Raw genomic sequence first — 14,311 nt, forward strand, 5'->3', positions numbered from 1 at the left:
CTCTCCTCTCCCTCGCCTCTCCTCTCCCTGCCCCTCTCCTCTCTCCCCCTCTCCTCTCCCTCCTCTCCCTCCCTCCCTCTCCCTCCCCCTCCTCTCCTTCCCTTCCCTCCCCCTCTCCTCTCCCTCCCTCCCCCTCTCCTCTCCCTCCCTCCCCCTCTCCTCTCGCTCCCTCCCCCTCTCCTCTCCCTCCCTCCCCCTCTCCCTCCCTCTCTCCTCTCCCTCCCTCTCTCCTCTCTCTCCCTCCTTTCCTTTCTCTCCCTCCCTCCCCTCTCCCTCCCTAGCGCCTCAGGCCCGGCCGGACTCACCTCAGTACCAGAACGGAGTCAGTCCGACAACAGGAGGCCGGGTGCCCAGCGCTCCGAAGTGAGCCCGGGGTTCCTGACGGTTAACGCGGCCGGCGGGCCTTTAGACCCGGGCGGCAACGCCTTTCGCTGCGGACTCCTGTGTCCGATTGCAGTCGGGGATGGCTCATTGGAAAGCCCCGGTTTTGCCAGTCCCGCACTCATGGCAAGAGAGAGAGGGGGAAGGAGAGAGAGAGTGAAGGAGAGAGAGAGAGGGAAGAAGAGAGGGAAGAGGAGAGAGAGAGAGAGAGAGAGAAATTTTTTGAGCTTCAGGCCTGGCCAGTCTGTAATGGCCACCACTCACCTGAATAACGGCAGTTTGAAGGTTTAGGCCCCGCCCACAAACGCCATGAAATGCACCCCCCCGTGACGCAGCGCGCGGATTGGTCAACCATCACGTCACTCAATGCTAATGAGCGGATTTCCCCCGTCTGATTGGCCAACCGCTAATGAGCGGAATTTTGAACATTTTTTGTCTACTGTCCGAACAATTTTTGTCTGACCAAAAAGTAAATATGCCTAGGACATCCTCCTAATTATAACCTTTCTTTTGATATAACATATGTGTAGGTACGCTCTATAACTTTTGAGTGATGCCCAGACAGACAGACAGACACCGCTATCCTTTTATATATATTCTAGCTGGAGTGCCCGGCGGTGCCAAGGCTTTTTCGAGGGCATGTTGTTGTTGGAAGAGAGAGAGAGAGCGACTGGGGGGAAGAGAGAGAGCGCGACTGGGGGGAAGAAAGAGAGCGACTGGGGGGAAGAGAGAGAGCGACTGGGGGGAAGAGAGAGCGCGACTGGGGGGAAGAGAGCGCACGACTGGGGGGAAGGGGGGTGGGATAAGGGGGGGGAGGGGGGAGGGGGAGGGGGGAGGTGAGGGGAGGGGGAGAGGAAGGGGAGAGGAAAGGAAGGGGGAGAGGAAGGGGGGAGAGGAAGGGGAAGAGGAAGGGGAGGGGGGAGGAAGGGGAGGGGGAGAGGGGGGAGGAAGGGGAGGGGGAGGGGGAGGAGGGGAGGGGAGGGGTGGGGGAGGTGGGGGAAGGGGGGGGAGAAAGGATGGGGGGGAGCCAGCAGACCCTCTCCCCTCTGCCGGCAATGGCTCCGCTGAGCTCCGTGCCGCCCCACGCACTGACATGCCGAGCGCAGCGCCCCGGTCAGCCCGAGCCCCGCCCTCCCGAGGCCGGGCCTGAGGCGGCTTGAGACAGCCGATTGCGGCTGGCCGGGCCCGGTTGCCTTGGTAACCCTCCTCCCCTCTCCGCCTCCTGATCTCCGGGACCGGGCCTGGGCCTGAGCGGCTTGAGACGGCCGATTGTGGCTGGCGAGCCCGGTTGCCGGGGTAACCCTCTCCGCTCCCCCTCCCCTCCCGAGCCCCGCCCCCCCCCGCTAACCTGCTCGCTTCCCTCTGGCCGCGCTCTGTGTGGAGGTGCGCGTGCGCCGTGCAGCGCGAGCGTGAATGAAGCGCGAGGAGCTTACAGTGAGCCCAGCCAGCCTTTACTAAGATGGCTGTCCGCTGGTTCAGAATCGGGCTCAGCGGGACGGCCGGTGCATCGCTCGGGCGTGGCTGGGCAACAGACGCCCAGGCTTCGAGGCCTGCCTGCAAAAACGGGGAAAGGTAGGAAAATTAATGAGATTAGATAAAAGATTTAGAAATTAATTAACTTTTTTAAAAAACAATTTGTGTTTTAAAAGCAACTTTTTTTTTTAAAGATGCAGAAAGTGGGAAAAAGAAATGAAAAGTTTGGGATCAAGATGGCGGCGACTCACCTCGGTTCAGAACGATAAGGCCCGCCCACACACGCACCGATTGGTCGACCGTCAGGTCACCGAAGCGTAGGATTGGTCAATCGTCCCATCACTCGACTCTAGGAGGGCCTGCCTGCACGCGCCACGAACCCGCCCCCGCCACGCAGCAATTGGTCGACCGTCGGGTCGCTCGACCGTACAATTGGTCGACCTTGATGTCACTCTATGCTAATGAGCGGAATGTTGAACGTTTTTTGGATACCGCAGGCGCAATTTTTGTCTGACCGAAAAGTAAATACACTTATGACCGTTCTGGAATCGTAAGCTTTCTTTTGATGTAACACACGTGTAGGTACGCTCTATAACTTGAGAGTGTATAGCCGGACAGACAGACAGACAGACAGACGGAATGACAGACAGAAGAACCGCTTTATATATATAAGATAGATAGATAGATATAGATAGATAGATATATAATTGGAACATACTGCTTTACCCAACCAGCCATCAGATACCATAAAACAGGTACAACCCAATGTCTCTGTATTCAATCAACATTAGCACTCTAAAACCACCTTTTGTTTGACAGAAACCAGTCACATTTCTGATCCTTCACAAGATAATTACTGGTGAGGGAGGCGATTCAGGCCATCTTAGGTCATCCATCCAGAAAGACCATATACTCCTCAATTGCAGCATCGAATTGCATCTTAAATTATTCCAGGATTTTCACCTCCACTACTCTATCAGTAAGTCCATTCCATGCGTTGATCACTGCTTGTGTGAAGAAGAGCTTCCTGATACCAGTTTTAAATTTTGAACCTGTGTCCCCTTATCCTAATCTGCTCACTAGTGCGGTGTGTTTCACCTAGTTTACTCCCTTCTGGCTCATCCTCTAATCCCCCACAGTGGATATATCTGAGCTGGTGCTTGGGAGGGACAGTGAATGATGCTGTGATGTGACCTGTTGGATGCACTTGGGCCTCCTCTTTTTCCTCAAGCAAATCTATAGAAAGGAAAGAGGAATACAGGTTACAATTGTGTCCTGGTAAGCAAACTTCATATTTAAGTTATAATAAAAAGAGTGAGTGTTTTGATATGTTTTGCTGAACTTAATGAGGAATACTTTAGGATTAAAAAGAGCAGAAGTTTCTCACAAGAAGTTTCTCGCAGGCTCCCAACCTCCTACTTCCTATCTCTGGCACGCTCGATGGACTGTCTGCCAGATTTCCAGAATTTCTTTCTGATAAAGGTAAGTAGTCGCAGGTTTGCGGGGCTGCCACCTGGCGCGGTTCTCTTTCTGTTGTTATGGGCTGTCTTCTTGAAAAACAGTACAAAAAGTGAGAATTATTTCTGGCTACCATGACATGTGTGATATCCGTATGTAGCCCATAATGAGTTTGATGGTATGTGCATGCAACAACCAGCTACATTATATAGGACGCTCATTCACTGAATGTGCATGCAAGAATATGAGTGACTGATTGGTTCCAGTTGAAGACTGGAGAGTGGGATAGTTAAAGGGCACCCGACTTAACTCATGGGCATTCATGTTAAGCATTTAAAGTACTTTAAGAGAGTGGTAGGGGAGGTAACTAAGTGGAAGACATGTTTTGTAGTGCATGAATGGAAGTTCTGGGTGGTTTCTCATTCCTTGTTTGACCTGGTATGGTTCTTGAACTCCTTGCTGTACTAGTTTCATGTCTGTGGAGGGGTGGAATTAACACTGATGGATATGGTGTTTGAAAGTGCCATAGAGCAGCAACTTACATTTCTATAGCATTCCTCATATACGGTGGGCAGGAGAAAAGGGAAAAGGTTGGTGCGGGAGTCAAGATATGTGTTAAGTATGTGTATTGTATTGAACAATTAACACAAAGACTTAAACGTATAACTCAAACAGGTCTTTACTGGTTGGAGGTAGGGACTATACATAGGTCTTTACTTCATGTCCACAGGCGGGAACTGAGGGGAGATCAGTACCCACAGTACTATTTATACCCCTATGGCCAGGAGTGGTACTGCGTATCACTACGCCCAACAAGTAGTGCAGTCCTGTCCATAGGTTCAAAGTAGCACACATATTACATACACAACATTCCTCCCTTCCTAGCTTTACAGTCATCTCCCCATTTAACATAACGTAATAACATATATACATATATAACTTCAGGTTTACATAACAGAATAACATAGATACATAGATAACTTCATGTCAAAACAGATCACAGATTCAGTCTCTGCGGAAAACAGTTCACAGATTCAATCTTTGTGGTGGAGTCGGTTCACGTTGCTGGAGTGACTCATTCAATAGTCCTTCCATGGATTTAACAGTTTGAACTTCCGAACTGAATTGGCTCCGTTCGGAGGGACCACGTGTGTGATCTGGTAGAGGTAATAATGGTTCAGATGGGTCATCTTCTGTTTCGACTTTTCCTTTTCTGCTTCTTGGAGACTCTCTGGGCTCCACTGTCAGCTGCCAGCTGCATGCGCAGTTCCTCCTTCTCTCCCTCCTTTTTCCGTAGTAGAGCCACCTTCTCCCGATGTTCCGTAGACTTTCGGTGCTCCTCCATGATTTCTGTATGGTGGGAGTTGAAGTTACAAGTTGGGCAGGACAGGACATAGTAATATTCGGTGTCGTCCTGATCTAGGCCAGCGAGAGGGTCTTCTATTTCCTCCATACCCAGCTGGGCGTTAGCCAGCTTTTGTTCCAAGTCCAGACATCTTTCCTGAAGAGACTTCTTCATGCGTACCTCTTCATCCAGCTTTTTCTGGGCTTTCAGCAAGTCGTTTACTAATGACCTCATTTGAGATTTTACTACTTCAACTTCTTTTGGAGATTGATTGATCGGACTATTCAATCCCTCTACCGGAGCAGCTGTTTCAGCGGTCTGTTGTTCTACGTTGACGTGAGTCAGCGTACTTTTGGCATCCAAGGGCTGCTCTGTTGCAGTCATCTCAGTCTGTGTTGCCACCTCAGCTCTTCCAATAACCTTTGAGAGCTCCGAACCCCTTTCGTTTGAATATTGAAGTTCGTGTTCAAGTTTTTCCCATTTCAGAGTCCTGTCCTTCAGCATATGCAGGAGTTGGCTGACCGTTAACTCCTCTGACATCAGACGTTTTGTGTGCTCCTGCTCCATTTTCTCCATCAGCTGCTTCTGTTGTCTTTCCAGATTCTCCAACTCTATATCAAAGAACTCTTTCGTTGCATTCAACTCTTGCTCACAACGGCGAAGCATTTGTTCTAATTGCTGTTGTAGTTTGAAATGGAGTTGAGTTCGAGCCCGGTGTCCCTCAGAAATGGGCACATCAGTAGACTTGCCAGACTCAGAATCCACAGTTAAACTATGTTGTTGTTGCTCAGTGGAATTCTGTGCTGAAACTTTGTCTTTTGCACCTGAGTTGGGCTTACCATCATTCGTTCCAGAGTCTGGGCCGACTATCTTCACCGAGTTCTCACTCGTTATTGTTTGTAGGAAATGCCAGTCCATATTCATTTTCCTAATCCACTCCCGTCCTAGTAGTGGAGAACCTCCTTCAGATATCACATATAAGTCCATTATTTGACTGTCTTCGCCCTTGTGGACCACTGCAACCTCTATTTTCCCGATGGGGTACACTCTTTGCCCCGTGTATGTTTTCAATATAATCCCCGTATCCTGTAGGGGAATATGTTGGAATAACTTTCCGTAATCTTTCTTATTTATGACCGTCAATGCCGATCCAGTGTCCAATTCCAGTTTTACTTGGACTCCTTCTATCTGAAGAGTGACCCAAATTGTCTGGAGGTCTGCACCCTTACCAGCGTTGAGTACTCTTAAGCTAGCCAGTTCATTACAGCTTAAGCTAGCCAGTTCATTACTGCTAGCGTCTGAATCGGACTCCTGTTCGGTCACCTTGTGTACCTTTGCGTATTTTCCTTGCGGTGACTTCTTGTTGCTGGTCTTCTTCCCTGACCTGCATACTCTAGCTATATGTCCAAGCCTACCACAAGTTCTACATTCTTGGTTTTTAAACCAACACTGGTTCTGATCATGCGTTGTCTTTCCACAACGATAACATTTGCCAGAACTCACACCCAATTTGTGTGCACTGAGCTCCGGTGACCGTAGCTGCATTACTGCCGTGCCTCTCGCTGCGGCTTCGTGTGCTGCTGCCATAGTGACCGCCTTCTCAAGCGTCAGCTCATTCTCCTCGAGCAGTCGCTTTTGTGTATCCTGTTTAAATAAACCACACACAAATTTGTCTCGAAGTGCCTCTGTCAGTCCCGTTCCAAACTGGCAATATTTTGCTAATTTACGCAATTCCAGCAAATAATCAGCATTGCTTTCATGCTGTAGCTGCCTTCTGTCATAAAATTTAAATCGTTCCGCTAGCATCAGCGGCGTGGGGTTTAGATGATCTTTCAGGACAGTAACAATCTCATCGAACGTCTTATCCGCCGGTTCATCTGGTGATAACAGGTGTTTCAATTTCCCGTATGTCTTCGCACCCATTAAATTTAATAATGTTAGAGCTTTATCTTGGTCACGAATTTTATTGGCCTTACAATAATTTTTTACTCTTTCAACATATATGGCCCAATCTTCGAGGTCACTATCAAAGGTGCTAATATTCCCGTGTTTAGGCATTGTAGATTTGCAATTTCTCAGATTTTATTTTGTTTACTTGTTATCAAAGATGGCGGCTTCCCGCTCTTGCCGTCGTCCTCCGCCCACAAAATGGCGGTTTTCCCGCGCTTGGCGGTCTTCACCCGTCCCCCGACGCCGTCTCCCTTCAGCCCCCGAGTGCGGCCCTTATCTTCGCCGCGATCGCCCGAGTGCTGCCCTTATCAGCGGATGCGATCGCTGGATCGCGAAGTGGCTCCCGACCGAAGCGGCTCTTGCTCGCTCCCTCCCGGGCTCTGGCTTACCCGCTCGCGCGTTTCACCGCGGCTCTTATCAGGGATTGCGATCGCCCTTATCTTCTCCAACTTCCCCAGCCCTGTCTTTGCAGCCAACGCTGCACGGCTTACCCCACCACCTAGGTTGAACAAGGAAACTGCAGAAAGACTTCTGTCAGTCGCTGGAAGCTGTCAGGATGGCTGCTGCATTCCAGTGCTCAGTCGCTGATGGAGGCTTCAGAGTCCTAAAGCCTGTCGCTTCTAGTGGGGTGGTGATGTTTGAAACCTCTCTTCAACTGCCGCAGGGTAAGAACCTGACTCGTCGCCAGTGTTAAGTATGTGTATTGTATTGAACAATTAACACAAAGACTTAAACGTATAACTCAAACAGGTCTTTACTGGTTGGAGGTAGGGACTATACATAGGTCTTTACTTCATGTCCACAGGCGGGAACTGAGGGGAGATCAGTACCCACAGTACTATTTATACCCCTATGGCCAGGAGTGGTACTGCGTATCACTACGCCCAACAAGTAGTGCAGTCCTGTCCATAGGTTCAAAGTAGCACACATATTACATACACAACAATATGGTCGAAAAGAAGTTTTGTATGTGACATTTGCATTTGATTGGCTTAAATATCATACTCAAAACAGCTACAAAACTAAAATAAAGCCAATCATTTCCTTTTAGTTTCTGCTGACCTTGGTATCCGTGCCTCTTCCTAAGGGGAGATGCTGGAGATTTACAAGCAGCTACCACTATAGAGATAAACCTTTCTGAACAATAGCAATCAACACCTAATTTCTCTTAGGACATCCCTATTTAGAGCAGTTCACCACAATCAGCAGTTGAGCAGTGAGCTCAAATCGATACGCACACTTCTATTTTAGCAGCTAAATGTCACAGCCATGAGATTGCCCATGAACAATGCCACAAGAAGTTAGTTATATGTCATGGAATAAACTTTGTAATTTAACAGTACTGGTTCAGAGCTTTTCATAACAGAAGCGAATATTGGGAATTCAGTTGTGTAGGTCAGTGCTCCGATTGGCACACCTGCCAATTTCATAGACATTAATTAATTCAATCTCAAAATATTACCCCTACATAGAAACAAATGTCAATGAGTCGCTTAAAATCAGACAGAAATCTTTGGGTTCTGACGAAGTTCTTATATAACTGAAATTTCCAATAACTCAATCTCAGTTTATAAAGTTACGAAAGCATTAACCAGGAAATAAATATGGATGTGTTTTCTCCCTTCCTAAAATAATCAATTATTATTGGATATAAAGTATGGAAAAAATCATAATTAATTTAAATAATGCTATGCTTTATTTATGAGATCATTTGAAACGATAAAGGTTTGAAGGAGCTTCCCTCTTACATTGTCAATCAGTACTAAATACTTTCAGAAACAGTTAAGTCAAAGATCTTTGCTTGCACTGATTAAATGATGCTGACAGTTGCAATGCTCTTTATAGTGTTTTGGCACAAATGCAGCAGGACTATTGAAGGCATTGTGGAGTTTTTTTTACTGATTGGTGCAAGGATAACTTGATTGGGTTTTTCAACACAATGGGGCTGTAACTAATGATTTCTCAAAATCCAGGGCTTTTGTGAATACCTGCATAGAGCTGTTGGAAAACGGTCAAAAATCATTTTATACCAGGGCCATTGAAGTGACTTGGAAGTGGAGAAAAGCACCCTGAAGCTAATGCAGAATTTAAAAGGTAGAAAATAACATGCAGAAACTGGCTTGAGATTTACATACATCTCTCTCACCAAGAATGTGTTTACAGCAGATGTCAATGACGAGAGTAAGAAAATAAAGCTACCATATGAAGAGGTGGTGTTATGAAATATTACATAGCTGAAAAGTCTCTTAAAGAAACACTGCAACAGAAACAGACCTTTCATCCGGCATCAAGTAATGAAAATTTCTGTAGAGATTTTTTTGTAAAGGATAGGCTTGTCCAATGCATTTTGCCAGTAGCCTATGGTGCTGGAAAATTGGTCTTATAAGCCATAGACCCACGAGGGATGATTTTCCTCTCTGTAATGGGTTGAACCTCCACTCCCTGCCCCCTTACAAGGTGAATGTTATCTGGAGAGTGGAGCCAGGGATGTAGACTATTTACACTGGGAGCCTGGCTCAGTTGGGATTCAGCGTATCTCTGGAGGTCATATACCAAGCGAGTTGAGTTCTTCCAGCCTCCAGAGAGGTAAAAATGGGCCCCACCGGTGGAACCCCAAAGACTCGGGTGGAGGGGCCTGTGCAACCACCCACAAATGGTAGGCTGGCAGCAGATTTCTGGCTGCATGGGTTAAGCAGGTGCAAGAGTGGCACTGGCACCTGCCGGCCCCACGCAAAGGAGCCCTCAAACTGACCTGCATAATGCAGCAGAGTCGGTGCTGGAAGGCAGTGCTGGGCATGATCCCAGTGTAATCACCAGCAAGGCATCATAAAGAATGTTGGGACAAAAAAAGTCAAAAATGCAGATATTGCCATGCACGATTTCGTTGCTTTTGGGTCAGGAATGTGCTATTAGCTCAATTTTAACAACTAGAAAAATCAGGAAGGCTGCGAATCAATTGTACTGATTTCCACAATATGAAAGGCCATCGATCTGAAACGTTAACCCTACATTCCTCTCTCCACAGTTGCTGCCTGACTTGAGTGTTTCTAGCATGTTCTGTTTTTAATTCAGAATTTCCAGCATCTGCAGTATTTTGCTTTTTGTACTGATTTCAGCACCCAATTGTCCAATCTGCCCTCCTGTCAAGGCTCCGTGTCAGAAACACTAGCTCATAAAATTTGTCCTAACCTCAGAAGAACACTATTATGCCAGTGTGATATTTTAACATTTACCACAGCAGCCAACCGTTGGCCACTTTGAGTGCGATTCCCACTGAGTTATCGGCGTAAGCCCACACACGAATTGAGAATGGCCAAACTCCTTTCATGTAGGACTCTTCCTCCAATAAGTTCCAGGTCTCAAAGGTTAGAGGCAATACCAGCTGCGCTAACTTGTAAAATTTACCCCATCGCTACAGACCAAAGAGAGCTAGAGCTTTACTCTGCATCAAACCAAATAATATCTGACCTGGAGTTTCTGACATTGACATTTGGTGCCTGAAATGGAAAGTGTTTTGCTACCTAGCGCTACCATCCTTTAGTGATGAGCACAAAATTCACAGAATAGTCCTAAAAATACGATGCGGATTTGCAAAAACAAATTGGTATTTCAAGCTTTGCAATAGCCTTTTCCCCAGAACAATGCAATGCTGTAGTACTAATGGGCATGCAGTCATACTGTACTAGAAAACAGGTAAAAGCTAAATCAAACATTTCTTTAACTTTTTGCAGAATAAGCTGAAAAATATGCTGCAAAACCTGAGACATGAGCTACAAACAGATCCAACTGTTAGCTACTCTGAATACAGCACAGCAGCACAGAAACCCCTGCTGTTTGGCAAAACATCCTACAGGACACATGTGTTAAAGGAACCAATCTTATTTAAAGATGATCACAAAGAAAAACATGATTGGAGAACACTGAATGAGAACTCAGACCTAACTGAAAGCATATACCTGGAAAAAAGTCCAAAAAAGAATGAGGTTGAAAACCTGAGGAAGACACTGGCCACAATGCTCTCTACAGTAGATGAAGACATAAAATCACGTTATTTTGACAGGATTTAACAAAAAGAAAAATAGCAAGGACATACCACACATCACCTATGAAGATCACAATGTTCTTAAAAGACATCAGAGATGACCAGCGGTGTTCTTTCAGCTGGTTCAGGATGTACTGCAAATAAGTTATTCAGCTTATTTAGGACATTGACATTTGTATTCTTCAGTAATTAGCATTTCTCTGCCCTTTAGGTTTCCAACCCACTTGTAATTTATCAATCCCCAGTAGTGAGTAGGTGCACAAAATTCCTGCTTCCGAGTCTTCTGATTTCTTAGTGTTACATTGGTAGAAGGTGCCTTTAAGCAACCAATGTGATTACATAGATACATAGATACATAGACGATAGGAGCAGGAGTAGGCCATTCGGCCCTTCGAGCCTGCTCCGCCATTCAATGAGATCATGGCTGATCATCCAAATTCAGTACCCGGTCCCTGCCTTCTCCCCATATCCCTTGATCCCTTTAGCCTTAAGAAATATATCCAACTCTTTCTTGAATATACTTAATGAACTGGCCTCCACCGCCCTCTGTGGCAGAGAATTCCACAGGTTCACCACTCTCTGGGTGAAGAAATTCCTCATTTCAGTCCTAAATGGCTTACCCCTTATCCTTAGACTATGACCCCTGGTTCTGGACTCCCCGGCCATCAGAAACATCCTTCCTGCATCTAGTCTGTCCAGGCCTGACAGAATTTTATAGGTTTCGATGAGATCCCCTCTCAATCTTCTAAACTCCAGTGAGTATAAGCCCAATCGACACAATCTCTCCTCATACGTCATTCCTGCCATCCCAGGTATCAGCCTGGTGAATCTTCGCTGCACTCCTTCCATGGCAAAAACGTCCTTCCTCAGGTAAGGCGACCAAAACTGCACACAATACTCAAGGTGTGGTCTCACCAAGGCCCTGTACAACTGCAGCAAGACATCCTTGCTCCTGCACTTCCCCTTCTCCCAATCTACTACCATTCAAATAATAATCTGCCTTCCTGTTTTTGCCACCAAAGTGGATAACCTCACATTTATCCACATTATAGTGCATTTGCCATGTTTCTGCCCAATCACCCAACCTGTCCAAATCGTGCTGGAGTTTCACGACATCCTCCTCACAGCATATCCTCCCCCCCAGCTTTGTGTCATCTGCAAATTTGGAGATATTACATCCAATTCCCTCGTCCAGATCATTAATATATATTGTGAACAGCTGGGGTCCTAGGACCGATCCTTGCGGTACCCCACTAGTCACTGCCAGCCACTCAGAAAATGACCCGTTTATTCCAACTCTTTGCTTTCTGTCCGCCAACCAGTTCTCTATCCAAGTCAATACCTTGCCCCCAATCCCATGTGCCTTAATTTTGCACGCTAATCTCTTATGCGGGACCTTATCGAAAGCCTTCTGAAAGTCCAAATACACCACATCCACTGGTTCTCCCTTATCTATTTTACCAGTTACATCCTCAAAAAATTCCAGTAGATTAGTCAAGCATGATTTACCTTTTGTAAATCCATGTTGACTTTGTCCGATCCAGTCACTGCTTTCCAAGTGCTCTGCTATTACATCTTTTATAATGGACTCTGGCATTTTCCCCACTACCGATGTCAAGCTTACCGGTCTATAAATTATTTAATTAATATTCCAGTTATCTCTCTTTCTTTGTGGAAACATACTACACCTCTACTTGATGGCCTGGCCACAGTTGAGAATGTGGCCAGTTGAGAATTTGCTGTGAGAGTTGAGGGACTACTTCAGGTTTATTATTTTAACAATTCTTCCCCGTACCACAATAAAACATCCTAAAAAGTGTTCAACTTTTTTCAACTGAGAATGTTTTTATGGGGGTGGGTGTGTTGCGGATCATTGAGGGATGTAGGTCCACAGCACCCGCTTTCCCAGACCAGATGCAGCCTATGCATTAACTATTCAAACAGGCATACGTCCCACATAAGCTTTGAGTACAAGAACTGTCCAAGCTACTCTTTAACTCCACAGCTGAAGGAAACTGGGGATAAACAGCTGAACAGCAAGGTATGAACATCCTAGCTAAATGCCCCAAGTCGTATGCACATCCAATACCATACAAGTTCTCCACCCACCTTCCCTGCTTGAACTAAGCTTCATATAGGTGTAACCTTATCCCTGTATGTACGGGCCCGGAGTAATAATCTAGAGACACGAGTTTAAATCCCACCACGGCAGCTGGGAAGTTTAAATTCAGTTAATTAAAAAGAAAAATCTGGAATTAAAAAGCTAGTATCAGGTGACCATGAAACTACCAGATTGTCATAAAAACACTTTAGGGAAGGAAAACTGCCTATGTGACTCCAGACCCACAGCAATGTGGTTGACTCTGAAATGGCCTAGCAAGCCACTCCGTTGTACCAAACCACTGCGACAAAGTCAGTACTGTGGGAGTAACAGGACCACAGCGGTTCAAGGCGGCGGCTCACCATTATCTTCTCAAGGGCAATTAGGGATGGGCAATGCACACCACGCCCACATCCTGTAACTGAATTTTTTAAAAATGGGGGTAATTTTCACCTTCACAACCTGGGAGTGGGTCGCTCGTCCATTGTAGAACCTGCCTGATTTTCAGCTCATTAATATCAATGGGATGAAAAACGAGTGAGTTGTACCATGGGTGGACTCCCAACAGATTATTGCCAGGCGGAGGTGAAAATTATCCCAATAGTGTCCTGAAATCCTCAGTGTATATATTTACAAGTGTCATATAATCTGTAATGTAACATGACACAAGTATGACAGTAAGCATTGCACAATTTAATTAAAAAATTGACCTAAAAACTTACACCAGAAGAAAAATCGCACACTATAGAGAAAATTGCACTTTGTTGGCCCTATTTACAGTATTTGTAATTGAACATGCACATGGAAATACAAGTAGCATCCTCCCTGGAGCGAAATATAATTGGTTTTGATTGAAAGTGCCCAGAGAATTTAAATCTCTCTGAAATAACCCAGAAGAATACACATTGATCTGTGTCACGGTGATGTCATTCGCAAAGTGCCACAGTGATATTTGTAACACAAATGACATCATGCATTCTATTTTTCCAGCTTATGCTGTACTGTTTATCTTTAATCAAAGAAAGCCAATATTGGAAGAGTGGACTAACCCCTTAATCACCAATTTCCAGTTTTCTTGTACAGGTATTGCCTGTATTCATTTTGCTTCCATAAATCTTTAAAATTGTAAACTAATTTGATTAGTAGTTTAGCCTGTATAAAGTGGTCTAGTATGATTATTTTCCATCTGAATTGACAGGAAACGCTCTCTAGCAAACAATTTACTGTGTTCAGGTTCATGGTTAGACGTGGGCTATGCTAACTTTCTGTAAAAGAGAGTAAAAGATGCAGGTTTTAGTTTGGAAGAGACATTGCTTATGAAAACAGTCAAGCCACTTACATGAGAAAAAAAGTTGGAAAACTACTGTAATGAAATCTGTTTGTCTTGATCCTGTATTCGTTTTGCACTCATGTATATTACCCTCCCCCACTGTGTATAGTTTCACTTCCTCTTTCCCGACTAACCTGGGAGGTTCCAGGTCTTGGCTCTTGGCTCCGCCCCTGACTTCTCTTACACAAAGATCCCAGGATCTGTATGACTCATTCCTGTGAACCAGTCGGC

The 14,311-nt window shown here is 45.7% G+C and overlaps 1 protein-coding gene across 2 annotated transcripts in view; it reads left to right on the forward strand.

Annotated features, from left to right (window-relative positions):
• LOC147121147 (spermatogenesis-associated protein 7 homolog) overlaps positions 1-10,763 on the forward strand; it is a 351,330-nt gene extending 340,567 nt beyond the window's left edge. For both annotated transcript variants that reach the window (XM_085981174.1, XM_085981177.1), the window contains one exon: positions 10,339-10,763. In XM_085981174.1, coding sequence (XP_085837300.1) covers positions 10,339-10,674 — 336 coding nt within the window. In that variant the 3' untranslated portion in view covers positions 10,675-10,763. The remainder of the gene's footprint in view (positions 1-10,338) is intronic.
• The last annotated feature ends 3,548 nt before the right edge of the window (positions 10,764-14,311 follow it).

The sequence above is a fragment of the Somniosus microcephalus genome, chromosome 3, assembly GCF_052327205.1.
Source record: "Somniosus microcephalus isolate GS21.2 chromosome 3, FLI_Smic_1.0, whole genome shotgun sequence".
Taxonomy (NCBI): Eukaryota; Metazoa; Chordata; class Chondrichthyes; order Squaliformes; family Somniosidae; genus Somniosus; species Somniosus microcephalus.